The sequence below is a fragment of the Genypterus blacodes genome, unplaced genomic scaffold (genome assembly GCF_046128005.1).
Source record: "Genypterus blacodes isolate CSIRO-AG114 ecotype Tasmania unplaced genomic scaffold, CSIRO-AGI_Gbla_v1 ptg000073l_1, whole genome shotgun sequence".
Classification (NCBI taxonomy): Eukaryota; Metazoa; Chordata; class Actinopteri; order Ophidiiformes; family Ophidiidae; genus Genypterus; species Genypterus blacodes.
This window is the reverse complement of record NW_027466883.1, coordinates 674317-696104: the sequence shown is the minus strand read 5'-3', so window position 1 is coordinate 696104 and position 21788 is coordinate 674317. Positions and strand designations below refer to the sequence as shown.

General features: G+C 46.8%; 2 protein-coding genes across 2 annotated transcripts; both read left to right on the top strand.

Annotated features, from left to right (window-relative positions):
• The first annotated feature begins 50 nt into the window (after positions 1–50).
• On the top strand, positions 51–4490 carry golga5 (golgin A5). Its single transcript, XM_076157513.1, has 13 exons — positions 51–246; positions 542–1180; positions 1276–1482; positions 1585–1804; positions 1875–1998; positions 2087–2290; positions 2623–2793; positions 2972–3100; positions 3214–3312; positions 3421–3643; positions 3724–3823; positions 3904–3967; positions 4064–4490. The coding sequence occupies exons 2-13, from the start codon at positions 550–552 to the stop codon at positions 4142–4144; spliced, it is 2253 nt and encodes a 750-aa protein (XP_076013628.1). The 5' UTR covers positions 51–246; positions 542–549; the 3' UTR covers positions 4145–4490.
• A 533-nt stretch (positions 4491–5023) lies between these two features.
• Positions 5024–21747, top strand: trip11 (thyroid hormone receptor interactor 11). The gene is made up of 21 exons (XM_076157512.1): positions 5024–5623; positions 7531–7607; positions 7813–7923; positions 8255–8560; positions 8681–8749; positions 8841–9006; positions 9464–9790; positions 9960–10004; positions 10104–10198; positions 10290–10493; positions 10609–13650; positions 13793–13933; positions 14087–14280; positions 14821–14984; positions 15142–15245; positions 15502–15601; positions 16364–16445; positions 16663–16777; positions 19350–19472; positions 20064–20202; positions 20353–21747. The coding sequence occupies exons 1-21, from the start codon at positions 5485–5487 to the stop codon at positions 20565–20567; spliced, it is 5958 nt and encodes a 1985-aa protein (XP_076013627.1). The 5' UTR covers positions 5024–5484; the 3' UTR covers positions 20568–21747.
• Positions 21748–21788: the final 41 nt, after the last annotated feature.

Sequence of the window (21788 nt, the reverse complement as noted above, 5' to 3'; positions counted from 1 at the left end):
GGGGCGCAGCTACGTAATGCTCATTGGTTTGTTTTGTAGTCAGGCGCCTCTGAAGACACTCTGTTGTGGGGTCCTTGCTTGCAGGATTTCCTGGTCCACGTATTGAGAAGATTACCAATATCATATATGACAAATAATGACATTTGACTGTCACATTCCAAACGACATTTCTCTCTCTTGCCCCGCGATTAAACCTCGACGGTAGCCCAGCTGAGACATTCTACATTTCGGGCGTTATTTCAAACGGTGAGTCAGTAGCTTGCTTGTTATTAGCCACCTAGCCTGTTAGCATCAGCTGAGCTTGAGTTTTCGAACCAGCTATGTATAATGTAGCTGTATTATAGTCCAGGCTCATCAGTATTACGACATGTGTTACCCTGTTATTAGTCATTGGTATAAGAGTATAAACAGTGACCTTATAACACCTCTGTTTTAACCCTGTTCATTGATTGGTTTAGCATGTACAGAAAGCTCATATTGTGCTGAAAATAACAACGTGTCAGGTGGTTTGGACCTACAATTGTGCCGTCTCTGTCATTAGGATCCAAAATGTCTTGGTTTGCCGACTTGGCTGGAAAAGCTGAGGATTTCCTGAATAAAGTGGACCAAGGAGCTGCCACTGCTCTGATCAAAACACAGGAAAGAACGTCCTCCTTCTCGTCCTCCCATGAAGAAGACTCCGCTGACAACCCTGAATACAACACCGCAGGGTACAAGTCTGACACAGCAGCGACACATCACATCTATGCGTCCCCTCATGATGCACCCAGCTTCATCTCTGCAGCAGCCAGCAACATCAAGAGATCCAATGCTACCCTTCTAGCTGGTACAGCCAACGTGTCCAGCCCTCCTGACAGCGCTTCCAACTCGGCCAAGGCCTCCTCGGGCTTTGTGAGGCCCAGAAAGAGTGAGCAGGATGTGAATGATGACATGCTCTTTGACTTTCTAAACAGCTCAGACCCTCCTGCCAGCAACAGGAGAGATTCAAGGCGAGAACTCAAAGTGGCGGTGCCAGTCGCCGAGGCCCAAAGCACGCTGACGCCCCCTTCCATCACGCCTCAAACTGTCCCCTCAGCCCCGTCCACGCCCCCCTCCACTCGGGCCGTTTCCCGGGCCTCCAGCCTAAGCTCACTATCTGCTCATAGCATCAAAACATCAGAGGAAAGAGAACAAAGCCCAGGTATGTACACAGTGCTTATTTTGACCCAGTAGTCAATCAATTCAGCTCCATTCAGGTGTGTGTCAGTGATTCCTTTGCGTGCTCCTCCACTCCAGTCATCACAGACACAGCTGAGAGTTCAGACTCGGGTTTGGCGGCGGCGGCGCAGGAGTCCAGCAGACTGGAGCCTCCTCCCACAGAGGAGCCGCAGAGCCAGATCCTGTCCAGCCTCCGTCTTGAGAACCAGCTGCTGCGTAGCGAGGTGTCCTCCCTCAACCAGGAGATGGCATCGGTCATCCAGAGAGCAAAAGACTTGCAGGAAGGTAGGTGTAATAAGGATTAGGGTACAAAACAAGACTTATAATCAACAGTATTTCTGCAGGTCTCCCCTCTGTATTGGTTCAAGTTGTTTTCCATCGCCATAGAGCTCAACCAGACCCGTCTACGTGCAGACAAATGGAACTCGCAGCAGTCTCACAGTGATCGGACATTAAGAGAACTTCGGTCACAGGTTGATGACCTGACCGAGGCCCTCTCTGCCAAAGACGGCCAACTCGCAGTTCTGAAAATCCGACTGGACGAAGCTGATCAGCTGCTGAATTCCCGTAATTTTGCGCTAGAGGAGGCACAAAAGGAAAGGTCAAGGTATGTGACTAAGAATCAAGCTTTCTATTTCAAAGTTGTTGTAGATATAACTGTCCTTTTTGGTCGGTAGAATTATACAAGACCACTCAGAAGGGAGCAGCATGCAGTCCCAGGCTCTGGAGACGATACAGGAGAGGCTGCGAGACGCTGAACTTTCCCTCAGGAGGGAACAGGACGACTATCGGCAGATGCAGGTAGATGTCCTGCTATTATCGCTTCCATTCATATAATAAAATCGACTTATTTGTATTTAAGACTTCTGCATCCTCTTCTCTCGTGTAGAGCGAGTGCGCTGCTCGTCTTGCCAAAATCGAGGCAGACAGGCAGACCCTCGCAGAGAGCGTGACGGCAGCAGAGCGGCGGGTGGCAGAGGAGAGGACAAGAGCCGACGGCTACCAGCAACAACTGAAGAGTGCCAAAGCTGCGGCTGAGACGGCCAAGCAGGAATTACAAGACTACAAGCACAAAGCAACACGCATCCTACAAGTGAGTCACCGTGATGAAGATGTGATGCCACAGGCTGTGTCTTTCCATGTACACGTTTATTTTAGAGATTGGCTTTCATCTTTTTGTGTTCCTCTGGGATGCTGGTTATCTCGCTGATTATCTATTCAGTGGGATCAGCATTCAGAAAAGTCAGAGTCTCAATTGTGTAGTTTGTTCTATTTTCTAAGCTGCACGAGCTGCATTTATTTTTCTAAATGTAAACTCATCTAAAAGCAGCGCTTAAGATTGACATGTTACTTTAAATTGACAGTAGTGTTTTCTGTCAGCAGCACTGTGGTGGTGTTTCACATTGTCTGTGTAAATGTATCTAGTCCAAAGAGAAGCTGATCAGCAGTCTGAAGGAGGGCTCTGGTCTGGATGCTCTGGATGGTGGGGGGGCCATAGTTGTGGAGCTGGAGGAGCTACGCCATGAGAAGGAGCTGCAGAGGGACGAGATCCAAAAGCTTCAGGGGCAAGTGCACACGCTCCGGACAGAAATACAGGTGAGATCCAACGCAAAGTAAATGGAAATTTAGAAAGGCAATTTTCTGACTGGAGGGTCAATGGTTCAATTGTGTCAATTGGGCAAAACGACCCTGAAACCATGTCTTCTAAATCTTCCAAATTTGAGCTTGAGCTGGTAATGGAGCTTCATACACGAAACATGATTTTGTCTGACAGGATTTGGAGAATCAGGCTTTGGCCGAGACGGAGACATGGAGAGAGCAACAGCTGCAGTTACAGGAGCAACAGGCCTTACAGAACAGAGCCAAGCAGGAGGTGGAGGCTGAGGTCGAGCGCCACAAACAGGTAAGAGTAGATGCAATGTCCCTAAATGGAAGCGGCAGAAAATTCCAAACTGCCATAGGTTGTGTGCTTCTTGCCTCTTGACTGTCGAATCATTTTGTATGTTTATATCATAGGAGCTGCAGTACTTGGAAGAAGAGCACCACCGTACCAAAACCTCTCTGCAGAGCCGAATCAAGGACCGTGAAGATGAAATCCAAAAACTCCGGAACCAGGTCTGTGTTGGCTGTTTTTAAAAGTGATGTCATTGAATTTGGGACATCAGTAGTAATTACTATTAATTAATTACTATTTGGAAATGTTCTGACATTTCTTTTCTCCAGCTGACCAACAAGACTCTAAGCAGCAGCAGCCAGACCGAGCTGGAGAATCGGCTGCACCAGCTGACGGAGACGCTGATCCAGAAGCAGACGATGTTGGAGGCTCTGGGCACTGAAAAAAGCTCTCTGGTCTTCCAGCTGGAACGTCTGGAACAGCAGCTGAAGAACGTCCAAGGAGGACAAACCGGAGGACCAACCATTAATATGAGTGGTGTAGAGGCACAAGGTAGGCCAGAATTAAGGTCCAGGTCAGGTTCTTCTTTCACTTCTTCCATCATGACCGATGTGTACTCTTCTGCATCTCAGGGGCGAGGCAGAGAAACGCGCCGATCCTCTTCAGTGACCAGGACAGTCCAGGCATGTATGGCAAAGTACGGAAGGCTGCGAGCACCATTGACCGGTTTAGGTACGTGTTTTCCCACAATCACTGCGCTACAATGGCCTAATTGACCTCTTTTAAGTATTATAATCATTTTATTGTTTCAGCATAAGACTGGGAATCTTCTTAAGGAGATATCCTGCAGCCAGAGTCTTTGTTATCATATACATGGTGAGTATAAAAAAAATGGTTTACATTTTGACCTCAAAAGGAGAACCCTAATTGATCAAAAGAAATAATCCTCTCTTCTTGAACCTCCTCTCACAGGCGGTACTGCACCTGTGGGTCATGATTGTTCTTCTGACCTACACACCAGAGATGCACCACTCACATCCCGGTGGAAGATAGAAGGCTTTGAATTGTACAGCTGAGTGTTTACAGACGTCTGTTGCATTCTATGTTAAACGCTGCTGGAGAATGAGGGATTTAGCTCTCCTGGACACTTCCTGTTTTGACATGCTGTGGATCAAAGACCTTTGCTATTGTTTTCTTTTTCCAAATGAAAACTGGCGGCTGACAACATCATTGATTTTAAAATAATGATAAACTGTATTGGTGGGTTTCGTGAAGGGGTATTAAATCAAACATGATCTCACTTGTCACTTCTCATCACCTGCTTACAGACTGATGTTCTCCTCAGAGATTGTATTTAACACTGTAAAAAATAGTCTTTTAATAAACAAATTAGTTGAAACTGATGGCTGGCACTTTATTGTCTTACAGACTTATTAACTTATTACTAACTAAGACATTGACGTTTGGAACTTGATTTATTTTAATTTTAGATTTTGGTCTGTTATTAAATCTAAAACACAGGTATTCCATGCCTCTGCTTCTCTACTGCTGCTCTTGAACGCACCATTGCGGATCGCTGTATGTGGTTTTTGCACCATTTTTTTGTGGTGCATTCGATTGCTGTTAATATCGCTTCTGTAGATTCTTTTATGCTTTATTTGAGCGCCATTATACAATTTCACGATAAGCAAAGAATTGTCCACCACATATTTTAAAACGTATTTTCTTAAATGTTTCTTCTGTCAAACCAATGACGTAGAAGGGACGTCTTTGGTTTAATAGGAGTGCTAAGGCTGCTCTTAAACGCCCCAGTCAGTATTTCTTTAATTCCTAATTTTCATTTTTACATTTTAAATGTATTTATTTTGGTGCCGTGAACGCACCATTCCGGTTCAGCACATTGTTGGTCCTCCAGCCTCCCACAATGCACCGCGTCCCTGCGCCGTGTCCACGTCAAACCTGACAGCAGCCCGAGCTGAGCCGATAATGGCTGCAGTTGAGGTGGCACTTCGCAGGCGTTGTGTTGTTTAGACGGACAAAACTGCAGACATTCCGCTCAGACTGACTGCAAATGGGTTTGACTTCAACTTATTTAACTTCGTCATCTAAGGTTTCAGCCGTTTGACTAAAATATAATGCTAAGTAACTCTTCTTGACATAATACCTCCGGCAACTGATCAGCTGTTACTAGCTTGATTTTGCTAAATGAACGTCCGTAAGCCTGGAAAGCGACTAAAGTAAATAAGAACAAAGTTTATAATTTATTGAGTTGTCGGCTTTAATATGTTTTAAGCCTAATCTTAATGATTAAGTTGACTTTCCACCCCTGCAGTCCCAGCTAGGCTAGCTCGCCTGTCGGCTCTGTATTTGTTTGGTTTTTGTCCTCCTCGAACATGTCATCGTGGCTGGGTGGACTCGGCTCCGGCCTCGGCCAGTCTCTCGGCCAGGTTGGCGGAAGTCTGTCCTCCTTCACCGGGCAAATCTCCACCTTCACCAAAGATATGTTGCTGGAAGGAGTGGAAGAAGTTGGAGGTGAGTTCATAGCCTTTTTTGTTGCTTTTCTTTGGCTGTTGGAGCAAAACACATTGGATAACATGGAACAGAAGATGAATACTTGTAATTAGGGACATGTTGTAGATAAAATACTGCTTATTTGTGTCCAATTGATGCTGTTATTGTGTGACTTAATCTGTCAGATACATACAGACACAGCTGCCCTGTAATAGATCTACCTTAATTAATCATAGATATGTTAGATTGTGTGGCTGCGGTCAGGAAGATGTTGGTCCTTTGTAAGTGCTGGGGTTGACCTTGGACTCCTATAAATTGAGATATGAGTCTACCATGTTGCCCCCCCCCCCCCCCCCCTCCATGTATGTAATTGTGGATGGACAAATGATAAGAAACATACTTTCCATACAGTCTTAACACCACCAACTACTTAATGTATGTTTCACAATACCAGCAAAGCTAGATAAGTCATTGTTGTTTGTATAGTGTAATGTCTCATAAGGGGCTTTACCGGCCAAGACCAGGCAATTTTTTGGGTAGCAATCTTTGCCGAGTCGACAATAACAAAGAAAGAGAAAAGTGTGTAACAATCATGGAACACAGTAGAGCCAATTTATCCCCCCAAAAGCGAATTAAATGCCATTAGTGTGTGCCAGTATGAGGCAAAGTAGAATGGTGAGAATAAGGTAGATAAGCGTCCCATTAGAATCTGAGAGGGATCTTGTATAAACTACCAGAAGGAGTTAAAGAAATTGGAAATCCCTAATCCTCAAAGGTCCAGCAGACATAATCAAGCGTAACATCTTTACATTGGAGGCCTTTGTTATGCTGGAACAAGCCTTGGTGTGTTATCACTGTTATTACTCTTGTTATTTAAACCATATGCAGACACCTGTAGTTGTGTGGATGTGTACTTATCTCTGAGCAGGAAAAACCTGCTTGGTACATGGCTGCATGTTTTGGTTGTTCTCTTCTCCTGCAGATGTCAGAAACGTATGGATGTGCTGCATTCTACTGAGCTCTTTTTTTAGTCACGTGTTTAGTTTCTTTCTTCCATAGGACGCCATTCTACTCTCTCTTTTCAATACACTTTCATACACACATCCTGATTCATTATCAGGTGGCGTCCTCATGGTAACACGTTGAGGTTATTTTGTGCCGATGGGTCTGAGCGAAACCTTCCATGCGGTGAAAATGCAACCATTGATATTTGTCTGCGTAAAGCAAACAGACGAGTGATAAAGGAATGATGGACTTTGACCGCTGATCTCCAACTCATGCTCAAGTCAAAAAAAAAAATCACTGCTACTTATCACTGCATAGGAAGGAACACATCAGCTTTGAAACATTCTACACATCAACCATAACACACCGCTCTTCAGATATGGTTTAGGAAGGACAGAGCATTTTTGTTGGCTTCAGATGAGCCACTAAACATTCTCAAGAAATACAGGATCAAGTTCCTGTTAGTCACATTGTGATGTTTGTCCAAGGAAGTTAGCAATAAAAGTCTTCAAGGAATATGCTCTGGCCTCCTGATTGGGTCTTGGCTTTGCTTGATAGCACCTTAACATCAATGAATGCGCTCAAGGACCAAGATTTCTAGAAATGTTGGCTCACTCAGCCATGCGTGTTTGTTTGTTTGCCTGTCATGTGAGCCTGCAGCAGTCTAAGATAGGGAGCGGGATAGATATGCCGTCACCAATCAGTGTTTCTTAAAGCTCCTGTATACCATGGAAGAAAATCTGGACGTTCAGGGTTAGAGAGATTTAGCAATGCTTGTTAAAGATCATTCAATTATATTCCATTAACCTCCTCTTCTTGCGTTGATTCCCTCTGTTTGTGAGCTACTTCCACCTGTTCTTCATGTTCTGTTATCGTGCTGGGATACTGTATGGTTGATTCAATGTTTCTCCATGTGACTACAGACGCTGCCACAGAGCTGCAGGTTTCCAATTCCAAGCTCGCTCAACTCGAGGCCGCGTATGGCTCTCAGAAATCCGAGGTTAGTTTCTTCAACCCCGAGCACACCGAGTCCTGCATGATGCCCTTGAGCAACACAACAGAATCCTCACCACCTTTAACCTCTGACCTCTGTCCTGCCTGTGAATGAGGTCAAGAGAAAAGATCATGTTTGATGCATGACTTGCTTGGTTTATTGCTGTATTGACAGAATCGTTCCCTTTCTCTCCTCTGCCTCTTTGTTGCAGCACGAGAGACTAAAGAAGCTCCACGCTGAGCTGGAGGAGAAGCTGGAGGCGTCCGAGATTCAGATTAAACGTCAGTCTGCAGAGTACAGAACCCTACTGCAACAACGAGATGTGTGTATATTTGTGTTTACAACGTTATGATGTCCGACCTTCTCAGCAGTATAGTGCAATATTCCACGTCATCATTTATAGTAACATGTGCTTGTGACACAGAATCTGGATGTGATGCACGTGACACCAGGCAGCAAAGATCTCACAGTGTGTGTGTGTGTGTGTGTGTGTGTGTGTGTGTGTGTGTGTGTGTGTGTGTGTGTGTGTGTGTGTGTGTGTGTGTGTGTGTGTGTGTGTGTGTGTGTGTGTGTGTGTGTGTGTGTGTGTGTGTGTGTGTGTGTGTGTGTGTGTGTGTGTGTGTGTGTGTGTGTGTGTGTGTGTGTCCGTCCAGGTGGAGATCAGTCATTTTAAAGCCCGGCAGAGCGGACTCCAGGAAGAAGTCCAGAAGCTGCAGCAGTCGGCCCAAGCTGCATCCATGGGCGGCCCGGCTACGCTCCCAGTTGCCACAACGGCCTCCACCACCACTACCTCCTCCGCTTCCTCCTTACTGTCACGCCCCTCAGGGTCCCATCAGGGCTTCCACAGTGACGAAATGGACCTCAGCGACGTCATCTGGTCACAGCAGGAGATCAACCGGCTGTCGACAGAAGTCCTGCGCTTGGAGGCGGAGGTGGCCCACTGGAGGCGCATGTCTCAGGTAATAATCGGGACGTTTCCCCAGCAGGACAGGTGGCTGCTTGCCCGAAGAGCTCAACCTGAACCTAAACTTAATTCAGTTTAGATCACTTTGGAGTTGACGTTGATCTTTTTGTTTCAGGCATCCACTGCAGCAGGAGCTGGGAATGGCGACCAGGGTGAGATTCTCAAACTTCAAAGGACGATCAAGGTGAGCTTTTGTTCTCCTTATTCCCTCACAAAGACAGCTTGGGTAATGAGACAAAGCTTCTAACATCAACATTTCTGCTTCTTTGAAACAGGAGCTACGGGAAGAGATGAGCGGTGAGGTGGACGAGCATCAGCACGAACTCACCGCTCTGCAGGACGCCCAGCGGCAGAAGATGGCCGACATCACGCGGCGACACAGAGAGGAGCTTGCAGATTACGAGGAGAGGATAGAGGAGTTGGAGGAACAAATTCAGAACGGTTAGCTCAACTTAAGGTCGTCATTATGACTTCAGAGATGGAAACTTCTGTCAAAATGCTAGTTTGTGCATTCCTACGGGCACCGCTGCCAAAGTCCTGTTGTGGGAAACCATCAGTGGGATCCAGTCCATGTTGCACCACTGACTCCTACTGGTCAGTCCAGGTACCTGAAGGAAGGAAGGAAGGAAGGATCTGGAGAAGCCTGACTGCCACAGGGAGAAGAGGGGGGCGACCCCTTCAGCAGGCAGTGGGGATCCAGCAGTGATACAAACCAAAATGAGGAGAAAAGTTGGAAAAACAGAAGAATTATTCATAGAAACACTTACATTGCTTTGTCTTCTCACCCCCTCCCAATTCTGGGAGGGGGTGAATTTAGGACCGATTCACCGATTCTTCTGACTCAATGTCTCTACAGAGGGACTACACACAAATGAACTTTGCCCCTCCATCTCTGCAGGTGGTGGTCAAGCCGCTTCCCTATCGGACGCCTCCAAACTGCTCGAACTGGAGAAAAGCAGCCAGACACTTCAGGACGCAGCGGAGCAGCGGGAGCAGCAGCTGTCGGAGCTCTCGGCCAGCCTGGAGGAGGCGCGCAGGAAGCGAGACGCGCTGCAGCTGGAGAAAGACGAAGCCCAGGAGGAAAACGCAGAGCTGCTGCACAATTACACACGACTGCAGGCCTCGGTCGCCGAGCTGCAAACACGCGTACAGGAGCAAGAGGGGAAATCTCTGCAAAAAGCCCAGCAAGACCACGAGATCCAAGCTTTGAGGAAAACTCTTACAGGTGTTGTCTTAAAGAGTGGATATTAGTTAGTTGTGGACTATTACTTAACAATATGTTGTTTGTAAAGGTCATATATAAATGTTGTTTAATACACACATGAGTCACATGATCTTGCAAAGTATGATAATGTTCTTACATGTGTTTCCTTGCTGTAAACATTTTTTAATAGATGCAGAACAGGAAATGCAGAGACTGAAAAGCCTGACTGAGGCAAGTGTTGAATATGATTCCCATGCACCCAGTGTCATATTGATCGGTTTCCCTCCTGTAGTTTAATGACTTGAACTCATTTTCTTCTTTTTAAATCAGGCAGAACCGAAGGAAGAAGTCGAGCATGCCGACATCTTAGAACTGAACACCATTATTGGGGCTTTAAGACGAGAAAAGGAAATTCTGGAACAAGAACAGGTGAGTCCAGTCCCTGACAAATCGGCCTGCAAAGTTTAGTCCACGTCCGTATCTGAATGAACAAGTGAACTCCCTTCCGTTTACCGCACAGGTTAACCTGCGGGGAAAACTGAAAGCGGCTGAGGAACAACTAACGGGCGGCGCTGGAGCTGAGTCCAGTGAATCGGAGGCGTTGGAGGTGCTGAAGACGGAGCTGGAGAGGAGAGAAAAGGCGCTGCGGGACGCTGAGGAAGAACGGAACACCCTGATGTTAGAGCTGGAGGAGCTGGACACGCAAAACCAGGAAGCGACACAGGTCTGACTGCCGTGTTTATGCCTTGTTTATTGTGATGGACTTGTACTTAATGCCACATATGTATACCATGATTTAGAATGATATTAATGACATGTTGTGACCTTTTTCCCTCTAGCACATGATCTCGGTGAAGGAGCAGCTCTCTGGGCAGCTGAGGGAGGCGGAGGCAGAGATGACCAAACTCACCGCAGAGCTCAACAAAACCAAAGACAAAGAAATGGAGTTGGAGCAAGAGCTGGAGACCCAGAAGGAGAAGATGAGCCAGAGCGCTTACACTCTGAATGACCTGCACATGGGCAAGAAGCAGTTAGAAAGCACACTGAAGGAGCTGAAAGACAAGCTGGGACACGCACAGAACCAGGGCAAGGAGGCTCGCCGAGAAATCTCAGAGCTGAAGAAGGGTTTGCAGGAGCGAGACGAGGAGCTGTCCGCCGCCGAAGCCCGGCTTACTCGGGCCGGGGAGCGACGGAGTGAGGCGCAGGGAACTAGCGAGGAATTGGCAGGGAAGGAGAGCGAGCTGTCGGACCTCAGGAGAGAACTGGAAGAGGTGAGGAGCTCTCATGCGAAGGTGATGTCGGAGGACTACGAGATGAAGATAGAGAACAGGAGGTTGAAGGCAGAGAACGAGCAGGTTACGGGTCAAATGGAGCAACTCGGCCGACAGAAGGAAGGCCAGGTCTCTCTGAACAGGACAGTACGGGAGAAGGACACTCGCATCGAGGCGCTGAAGCTGGAGAAAAGCGAGCTGGAGGGGGAGCTGAGGCAGGCTGAGACGTCGCTGGCAGAACAGGCTAAACAATACCAGCAGACCATAGAGGAACTAACCAGAGCTCGCTCCATGGACGCCTCAACTTTACAGACGGAGCACGAACGCACAATCAAGCTTAACCAGGAGAAGGACATGGAAATAGCTCAGCTGAAGAGAGACCAGGAGCAGTTGGCGTCCGATCACAGAGACACCAACGAGCTCCTGTCCATCACGGTCGCGGGGCAGAAGCAGTTGACGGATTTGCTCCAGGAGAAGGACGTCTTCATGGAGTCTCTGAAACAAAACGCTACAGATTTGCAGGTGGAGATGGAGAGCGGTATTACAGCGGCGAGGAAGGATGCCGAAGCTCTCAAACAGGCATTAGAAGACAAAGAGAAACAGTTGGGGGGTATGAAAGAGGAGAACAGCCATTTGAAAGAGGAGATCGATCGCGTCAGAGACCAGCAGAGCAGACCTCAACCCCTGACTGAGCCCAAGACCCTGGACATAATCACAGAGCTGGAGACAGAAATCACACAGCTCAAGTCCTCAAGGGAGGTGTTGGAAAAAGAGGCGGAGACTCTGAGAACGGCCATGGAGGAACACCGGGCGTCACTCCTACTCTCGCAGCAGTCCCTCCAGGTCCAGCAGACTGAGCTGGAGCAGGCCCACGCCCGCCATCAGCAGACCACACTCAACTACGACAGACTCATCCACACCAGGGACGAAGAGATAGGCCACCTCCAGCAGACCGTGGATCGGCTTGGCGAGAGCCTGAGCCGTGCCGACTCCCCGCCTGTGGAGGGAGATGTCATCCTGCAGGAGGACAAGAGCCAGACGCTCAATCAGGAGAATGGCAGCGAGAAGCACGACCTGTCCAAGGTAGAAATAGATAAATTGATCAAGGGCATCAAGGAGAAAGACACGGAGATCAGCCAGCTGAACGAGAAAAACCTCTCACTGACCAAGCAGCTGGACCAGCTCGTGGTGTCTCGTGATCAAGTGGGCAAGCTTTCACAGATGATCCTGCAGAAGGACCTGGAGATCCAGGCTCTGCATGCCAGAGCCTCCATGGGCGGGGCCGGCGGACACAACCAAGACGTGCTGTTTCTCCAGCAGCAGCTCCAGGCGTACGCTGTGGAGAGAGAGCAGGTGTTGGCAGTGCTGAACGAGAAGACCAGAGAGAACAGCCAGCTTCGCTCTGACTATCACCGCATCATGGATATCATGGCGGGGAAGGAGGCCGCTCTGTTGAAACTTCAACAGGAGAACCAGCGCCTCTCCATCATGGGCGATCCTGCCGGGAACCAAGAGATGTTTAAGGAGACCATCCAGAACCTGTCCCGCATCATCAGGGAGAAGGACATTGAAATAGATGCGCTGACCCAGAAGTGCCAAACCCTCGTGACTGTCCTGCAGGCCTCAGGAGGAGAAGCTGGTGCCGGCTCTGGAGGTGTCAGCAGCAACCAGTTTGAGGAGCTGCTGCAGGAGAGAGACACATTGAAACAGCAGGTGAAGAAGATGGAGGAGTGGAAGCAGCAAGTCATCACCACAGTCAAGAACATGCAGCAGGAGTCGGCCCAGCTGCAGGAGGAGCTGCTCAAGCTCCAGGGTCAGGTGTCTGCTGACAGTGACTGCAGCTCCAAGCTGTCAGTGGACTATACTCAGCTAATCCAGAGCTATGAGCAGAAGGAAAGGAAGCTGGGGAGCCTAAGCCAAGAACTCGCTCAGGTTCAGCAGACCATTAGTCAGCTCAGCACTACCAAGCATGTTCTGCTGGGTAAACTGGACAGTGTTGGACAGACCCCTGAAGTTATAGCAGCTCAGGCTAGTGGGCCTTTTCTCACAGCAGAGGCTCCAAGCCACCAGATGGCGTCACCAGTCAACAGGGAGAACTTGCCGGAAGAACTCGCATCGCTGCGAGCGCTGCTGGTTGAGAGGGAAAACATCATCAGGACTCTTCAGGAGAACAACCACCGGCTGTCTAACTCCGCGTCTGCCTCGGAAGGTGAGCAGAGATGTCAAGCCGAGGAAGCTCGACAGGTCAAGGAGAGACTGGAATCCCTGCAGAGATCCGTGAGGGAGAAAGACTTGTTGATCAAAACCAAAGGAGACCAGCTCAGTCAGGTCAGCGAGACATTGCGCAACCGCGAGAACGACAACGAGGTGCTGAAGCAGGCCGTCACCAACCTGAAGGAGCGCGCACTCATTCTGGAAATGGACGGGAGGAAGCTGAAAGAGGAGAACGAGCTGGTGGCTTCACGCTCTAGGGAGAAAGAGTCAGAGTTTCGAGCACTGCAGGAAACCAACATGCAGGTTTCCCTTCTGCTCAGGGAGAAGGAGTTTGAACTCAGCGCAGTCAGCGAAAAGGCAACGACTGTCGAGAAGATGCTGAAGGACAAAGAGCAGGTCAGCTGATCTTATTGTGTTGTTACTGTAGGGATATACATTGTATTTTTAGCTTTTGAATAGAGCGAACACTTTCTAACTCCCGTTCACACTGGATTTGTTTGCCTTGTTATTGAATTGTGATGTGCTTCATGTCGTGCAGGGGAAGTCTGGTGAGCTGAATCAGCTTCTGAACGAACTGAAGTCCATGCAAGAGAAAGCTGTGGCGTTCCAGCAGGAGAGGGATCGGGTGATGATGGCACTCAAGCAGAAGCAAATGGAGACATCAGCAGTACACTCCGAGGTTAGAGAGACAGGTCTCATTCTCTCGTCCCGTCGTCGTAACAGCCCAGATTAAGTCTCTGCTCCGTTCTACTGCTGGCTCATCATAATCATCAGTTGCTGCGGTGATCTTATAGACCTACACCTACTCTCTGTGTTTCTCCTGTGCTTCCAGTTGCAGCACACAAAGGACAAAGAACAGCGGCTCAATCTAGAGTTGGAGCGGTTGCGCAACCACCTCTTGGACATCGAGGACTCGTACACGAGAGAAGCCCTCGGCGCGGAGGACCGAGAGACGGAGCTACGCAAGAGGGTCGCAATGTTGGACGAGAGACTGGCCACTTCCTCGAGTGCAGTGGAGAATGCCAGGTCAGCATATCTACAGTAGTCTTTGAAATGCATCAGCGCACGAAATGAAAATAAAATAGCAACGTTGCCAATGTGGTTTAGACTCTGTATGAGTGTTATGTTCCATGTTAAGGTACCGTATACTCAACGTGAGCACACAACACAAAGTACAACACACACAGTATATCACACAGGACTAGAGATGCAGTACAAGATCAGAACAGGAGGGGGCAGCAGATGATGTTAATAAGGCGACAATGGCACAGAGTCAATGGTTACTGGTTGTGACATAACTGGTTATAAATTGGTGTCTTTCCTGTGCAGTTAATGAGACAACACGTATGATGACATAGCACAGGACCCTCATGAGGCCCCGCACAAGAGGTCATGCTAGTTCACAGTTCAGGTGTTTGCCTCTCCTTTTTTGGTTTTGGTTTTCTTTGCTATAAACCATTCCGAAGGAGTTGGAGCCAAGTTGTCTTGCACAAATACATATTTCAGAAGCTCCTTTGCTTTGTTGTTATTCTCATTCCTCCCGTTTTCTCCCTGTCTGGCCTTTAGCCAACAGGCCAGCATGCAGGTGGAGTCTTTGCAGGAGCAGCTGAGCAGGGTGGTGAAGCAGAGGGACGAGGCTTTGGCCCAACTCCGCACCTCACAGGAGCAGGTCAACCAGTATGCGGTGTCATTATCCAACCTGCAGATGGTGCTAGAGCAGTTCCAACAAGGCAAGTTGCTTCAACCTAGGATCATTCTTTACTGTACTCATTTGTTGTTGTCAATCTCAATGTTCTTTGGCAACTAGGACTTAAAAAATGTGTCCATTGCTTTTCCTGAAATATGTCTCATATGTATCATGACTGTATGTCACTGTTTGTTGTTCAGAGGAGAAAGCCATGTACTCAGCAGAGCTTGAGAAGCACAAGAGGGAGAAGGAGGAGTGGAGAAAGAAAGCTCTGAAGCTAGAGGACCAAGCATCTGCGCTTCAGGTAGACCACCAATCATCAGACACGTCAAACAAGCCTTTTATATGCGACACTGTATGCTTTATTTACATTTTTATTATGCGCCTTTATCAGGGAAGGCTCAAATCTATTCAAATCCTGTTTAAGTAATTGAATTGTTTGGTTAGTAAGTGTTATAAGCCTATGAAGCACACCCAACTACAGCAGCTGAGATGGTGGACATGTTAGGAACACCATAGTAAGTATGGATGGTTTGTGACGGTGCTGTGCTGTGTGTAAGGTGAACTTGGATGAGGCCAATGCTGCGTTGGATTCAGCCTCTCGCCTCACAGATCAGCTGGACATGAAGGAGGAACAAATTGAAGAGCTGAAAAACCAAGGTGAGGTGCCGCTCCCCCCCAGCCGAGCTCTCCACCCGGCTTACGTTTCTCTTTTTTCACAAACCTTCCATAAGAGAATGGACAGAACCGCATAGCAATGTGTCTGTCAGCGTATGTCAAAATAAATGGATAAACCTAAATGAAATATGTGTTCAGCGGTTTAATATATGGTGCAGTCAAAGACTTGGATGCTGCTTCTGTTTAACATATTTTGCATCGTATGCATCAGTAATCCCTTGATGGATGTCTGACAGAATTTTCATTTATATTGCCAGGTGGCCTTTTAACTTCTTTCTGCCACGTAGACTTCAATGTCTGGCAACCCTGCACACACACACACACACACATTTTTGTCCACCTACTGTATAACACCTTTCGTGTCACACAGTCATCGTTGTCCACCCTCATTCCCAGACATGGCCATTACATCATAGCTAATCCTGCAACATGCCTGTTTCTCGCCTGTGGTTGACGTTCACTATATTTGCTCAGGCCGCGATATGATCCTATACATGTGTGTTTGTTTTACAAATCAGTCGCTTATGGAAAATGTACGTTGCCGCTTGTAAAAGTTGATAAGCAGCGAGACGGGTCAGAGATCTGTAACCTCGCCATTGAGAGGCTGACTTTGGTATGTGTGAGAAACCATGTAACCGTTTGTAATCGCGTGTGTGTGTGTGTGTGTGTGTGTGTGTGTGTGTGTGTGTGTGTGTGTGTGTGTGTGTGTGTGTGTGTGTGTGTGTGTGTCTCTCTCTCTCGCAGTGGACTTGAGGCAGGAGATGTTGGAGGAGGCGCAGAGAAAGTTGATGAACCTTCTGAACAGCACAGAGGGGAAAATAGACAAGTAAGTTCAATCCCCTCTCAGGCAAATGTGACATTCCTTCATTTAGGGAGGAATAAGATTAAAAACAATCATTTACTGGGTTTACTAGACTGGAAGAATAAAGCTAAACTCCACATAAAGGGTTTCTAAGTCTTACAGCAGTTAAAAAAAAGGATAAAACCTTAGGTCAAGTCTCAGAAATGTTGAACGACATCATGCTTTGTTGTTCTGTTGCCAGAGTCCTGATGCGTAACCTGTTCTTGGGATACTTCCACACACCCAAAACCAAGCGGTCCGACGTGCTACGCCTCATGGGAAGTGTCCTGGACCTGAGCCGGGAAGACGTTGACACGGTGAGATATTTCATTATTATTTGCTCATATTCAAAGGAATGACTTGAGTAAATGCGACTGTTGTTTTGCTACGCAGTTAGAATAACATAAGGGAACAATGTCGGTGGCAATAAACCGCCGGGACGTGTCGGCGGACTATTTTAAAGAGATATTGCCCACGATGCATCACTGGAATTCGGCTCCGACTCCTGGAGATGAAAGCGTGATTAATCCCTCCTTGGCTTTCAGCTCTTCTCTGGAATGTGACGCATTTATCGGGCTCTGTTAGCGATATTAAACAAAGTTACCTTAAATGAGCAAATAGTAATGGCTTTAGGGCAGAGAAATGTGAAGTTGCAGTCGGTTCTCAGAACAATGTACCCGTTAGTTATAAGGAAGAACCTGGAATGAAAAAGCCACAGGAAGTTTGACTTGGAAGTAAGAAAATGGTAACTGCACACACCTGAGTCCTATCAGGTTAACGAGTACCAATTAGAGATGTGACTTCTGTGACTGTGTGACTTCTTATATGTGCCAAATATCACAAAAGTAAGGCTACACTCCAGAATTAAGGAATATAAATGCATTATTCATCTATTATTTATATACAAAACGTATTCTAAGTGGCTGTAAGTTATTTCATTTGTGTTACTTGTGTCGTGTCGGCGCACAAACAAATATTAATACCATGATTAAGAAGCAGAAATCCTGGACTCGTCTACAGTCTAAAAGAATGGTCCTTTCCTTCACGTACTACTCTCTACTACTACTCCTACTCGCCGACGGTCCCATATGACAGGATCATAAAAATGGGAGAGCGCTTCCATGAATACCAGGGTGAAGTGAAACAACCTGCAGTGACCCGCAGTGATTTAAAGGCTTCAGGAGAGCTCTGACGTGTTAGACAGTGGCGTAGACTTCCACATCTGTCAGAGGACGAGAGGCTTTTCGTCTCAGAGACAGAAAATATGTTGATCTCACTTCGCGCAGTTCTGGACACGGACGACGACGTTTCAGGAAAGACCGAGGCTGAAGACAAAGCACTTAGTTATCAGATTGATATGAAAGAAATAGGTCTCGGAATTTCAAGTGGCGCTGGGTGATAAGGTGCGGAACATTGAGGGGGAGAAAAGTCTGAAGGAGAAAAGCTCAACCCACTCGCTCTCAACAATGGAATCACTCGACCCACTTTAACCACCGGAGGTTATTCTTATTTTCACTGACGCTGGTGAAATCATCTGTTTTGTTTGGCTGTCCCTCTAACACTGATAGGCTTAATGTCTCATACCAGCGTTGCGATGAAATTCCTTTTGTATAACAGCAGTCATATGGGCTTGGCACTGGTGCAGCAACATTCAAATGAGTTTTCAGAGTTTTTACTGTAGAATATCTATTGTTATCCTCAGCAAAGCCAGTTTGGGGATTTTTTGTTAGTGCCAAAAAAATATATACCTCTGGGATTGGGCCTTTTCCAGGATCAGTTCCAGTAGAAGTTGCTGTAAATACAATCATATTTCTCTTTATTGTATTGCACAATGAGCACTAAAGCTGGAAGATGAATGTGACTATTGTACAGCTGAAATTAGTTTTTTTTCCTGCCGTGAGAGGCCTTTACTCAATGCACCTCAAGGAAAGACTTCTATATTTGAGTATTTTTAACACATTTCAAGGGCAAATAGCTTTATTTACATATTGTCACTACGGCATGTCACTGAGACCGTAACCTAACAGGCCATCTATCAGCAGGGCCATGTCGGATCAGTGTCTTCCATACTCTACGGGCAAATTCAGTCCACTCCAAAACGTCTCCGTCGGGTTACTTACTCCAGCAGCCCCCCAAAAACTCCAGTCAGAGCTCAACCCAGAAAACCCAAAGCATTTCCTTATCCAGAGCTTCTGGCAGGATCTCTGTGGGACCCCGTCCAACTCTTCCAAAGAATATTACCCAATACTCTTAAAGGAAAACAGATAGGGTGAGGGGCAAATGCCATTACAACTCCTCAAGACCCTTTTTTTTTATGATTTTTCTCATTTTTATGTCCCCCTCATCCCTCATCTTCTGTTAATGCTATTGAAATTTTCCACTCAACTGGCATTTACAGCGGCCCAGTGGCCCACAAAGCCAGCTGTCTTTTCCAGCAATCGGCCTCAGTAGAGCAACTATCCCGTCCTACTTTGAAGCCAGCGTCTTACTCGATGCCGCCAATGCGATTGATGTCGGTGATTAGGGAGATTGGATGATGTGAAATGACAAAGCCATACGTTTGTAGCAGGAGTGTGGGTTTGTCGGTAATGAGACCGAGTCTGTACATCGGTTAAGATAATGAGCGACTCCTTAAAAACAGTTTCCCAGAAAAAAAGCAGAAAGGAAACCAAGTCAAAACAATCTGACCGCGTATGAAACAGAAGATAAAAGCTTCTGTGATTTGGCTCAAGACTGACCGTGTCTTATATTCGGCCATTTTTAAGTAAGGGTTAAGAGTTTTGGAGTACTTAACGATTAGATAGGGCGGTCGTTTCCTTCCGAGGATCCTTGTTAATCTTCCCTTTTTCTTTTTTTTTTGTCTTGTCTCTTGTCTGTGTACGGCCGCAGATGTTGGGAGAGGACGGACGACACGGTGTTACTGGCTGGGTGTCCAGCTGGCTGGGAGCAAGAGGAGCACAGAGCGTCCCTAATACTCCCCAGAGGCCCACCGGCGGCCAAGGGTTCAATTCGGTGAGAGAAGACATGAGGAATTCTTTCACAGTGCCGACACTGTAGCAGTTCTTTTGTGTGTCTGTGTGTGTGTGTGTGTGTGTGTGTGTATATACTGTAATCCTGACATTGGTGCAACCTTCAGGAAGTCTCACATAAAAATTGATAATGCAAACCAGGTCTGTAGTAAAGCATGCGACCACTGTGGAAAGGGAACAAAAGATATTCACAGAAATTGGCTTTGGGCTTCAGAGAGGTCTGTTGAATTTCATCTTTCACAATGATCAAAAATGACAAACGTCTGAAATATCTTCTCAAACATCGTCTACTTCTTTGTTGGTCATATGTTCAATGTTCAAACGGGGCAGCACATTCAGCCATAGAGACTGAAGCACACTGCCCTTATATTGTTGGACTTGTGGATATTTTGTCCCACAACTCATTTCTCTAACATAATTCAAGCTGACCATAACCAGTGTTCTTCAAGAGGGAAACTAAACGTTTTACAGCCTATAAGATTCAAAGTTGGAGTGTTTGATCCAGAGAATAGATTTTAGATGGAGTACCGCTTCGGGTCAGCACTTCACATTATCCTTTCCTTTGCCGTTGCAGTCTTTCTCAGAGATGTTTGTTAAGTTCCTGGAGATCGAGTCTACCCCTGCTTTGCCTCCACTGATGCTCCATGACATCAAGCCTCTCAATGCTCCGCCTTCTCGAAGAACCACCGGTGCTGCGTCCAACACTGCTGCAGGTAAGCCACCGCCTTGAGGAATCGGCGCGGCCTGAATGTTTCATGTCTCATCTGCTAAGTCAGTCATGTCGGAGGGAAGCTGATGTTTTGAAACTTTTCGCGGCCCTCGGAACACATCAAGCATTTAATATGAGACCTCTCTCCATCTAGGAGCTGCAGCAGCCAGCAAGCGAAGCGGCGAGTCAAACCCATTCCTGGCTCCTCGCTCTGCTGCTGTGCCCCTGCTGGCTTCTAGTGGCACTGGCGGGGCAGGAGGTCACCTCCTGATGAAGCCCATCTCAGACGCCCTGCCCACCTTCACACCTGTGCCAGTGTCGGCTGAGGCCAGCGCTGGTGCTGTGCTCAAAGACCTGTTGAAGCAGTGATTGCTGCCAAATATGTTCCCCACTTATTCTTCACTCGTCCAAATTTGACACTACAGACTATCTACCCAAAACAAATGACCCAAGCATTCATAAAGCAAAACATTTCCTCTTTCTTTAAGGTTGGGGATTGTGACAAAATATGCTTCAGAAAATCAGTTTGACATTCATTTACTGTTCTATGCAAGAGCTTCTCTTTAAATATGCCTGAAAGTGTTTCAGACATACTTAGCATTGTCTTAGGTGTTAACCCATACATTGAACTGTCCAGGTGAGCAATGAAAGGTCCTCAACCAAAAGCTAGGATGTCTCAGCTTGTGGGCCATCCAAGAGACACAGACAGTGTTCAAACAGATTTTTATTTCGTTTTTCTTCTTCTTCTTCATTGCACAGTGTCTGAACACACGTGACGGTGTACACAGATTGTGCGCAGTGTCCAACCATCCCCTCTGTTTGCACGAGGAAACACGTCACACCAGTGGACAATGACTTGACTTCTCTGTTTAGCAGTGCAGCGTAGGTCTTCGTGATGCGACGCTCGCCTGGATCTCTCTGGCAGCAGAAGCCTGAGCAGAGATTTCTGCGGTTCAGTCCCATCTGTTAGAACCATAAAGGACATTTCTTTGCAACATTTGCCTTTTCCAGACAGCCAGACTGTGATATGCAACACCGCGTTGCCATTATGGCTGAAATAGTGGACTGTGGTTGATCTGAGGTTTTGTCAGAGAGACTGCTCTTATGTTTAAGTACAGTACTATTATATAGTTACATTATGTATATGGATGGTGTTTTTGAATATTTATGGGCACTGAGGAAAGTTCTATTCAAGTGCCTGCGTTTTTTGATAATTGTATAATCATGATTGTAAATGATTAATATAAATATATATTTACAAAATGTAAAACAAAAACAAAATGCATTCAATAAAGTTGGACGGTCCAGGGTTGGCGGGTGTAAGATTTGCTCCACGTTTTTGTGTAGACATCAATCAGTTGCTACAGGAAGAATGTTACAGGGCTTCTCCACGTGTATTGATAAATGTATAAATTGTAAATCCTGATTGTTAAAGAATTGTTTTTGTAGATGGTGAATTTGAAATGAAAGACTGACGTTGAACTCGGATGATCTTTGAGGTTGGTGCCGGTAATTGGATGTTCCCTCCTCCAAATGAAATAAAGGTGCTGCTGACCCTCATTGCCTTTTGTGTGCTTTGTCTTTCCTCCT

Coding starts and splice junctions, on each gene's coding strand:
- golga5 (XM_076157513.1), top strand. CDS start 550: ATGTCTTGGTTTGCCGACTTGGCTGGAAAAGCTGAGGATTTCCTGAAT. Junction 2,794..2,971: donor CGCTCCGGACAGAAATACAG/GTGAGATCCAAC, acceptor TTTGTCTGACAG/GATTTGGAGAATCAGGCTTT. Junction 3,968..4,063: donor TCTTTGTTATCATATACATG/GTGAGTATAAAA, acceptor CTCCTCTCACAG/GCGGTACTGCACCTGTGGGT.
- trip11 (XM_076157512.1), top strand. CDS start 5,485: ATGTCATCGTGGCTGGGTGGACTCGGCTCCGGCCTCGGCCAGTCTCTC. Junction 9,791..9,959: donor TTTGAGGAAAACTCTTACAG/GTGTTGTCTTAA, acceptor ATTTTTTAATAG/ATGCAGAACAGGAAATGCAG. Junction 14,985..15,141: donor GCTAGAGCAGTTCCAACAAG/GCAAGTTGCTTC, acceptor TTTGTTGTTCAG/AGGAGAAAGCCATGTACTCA.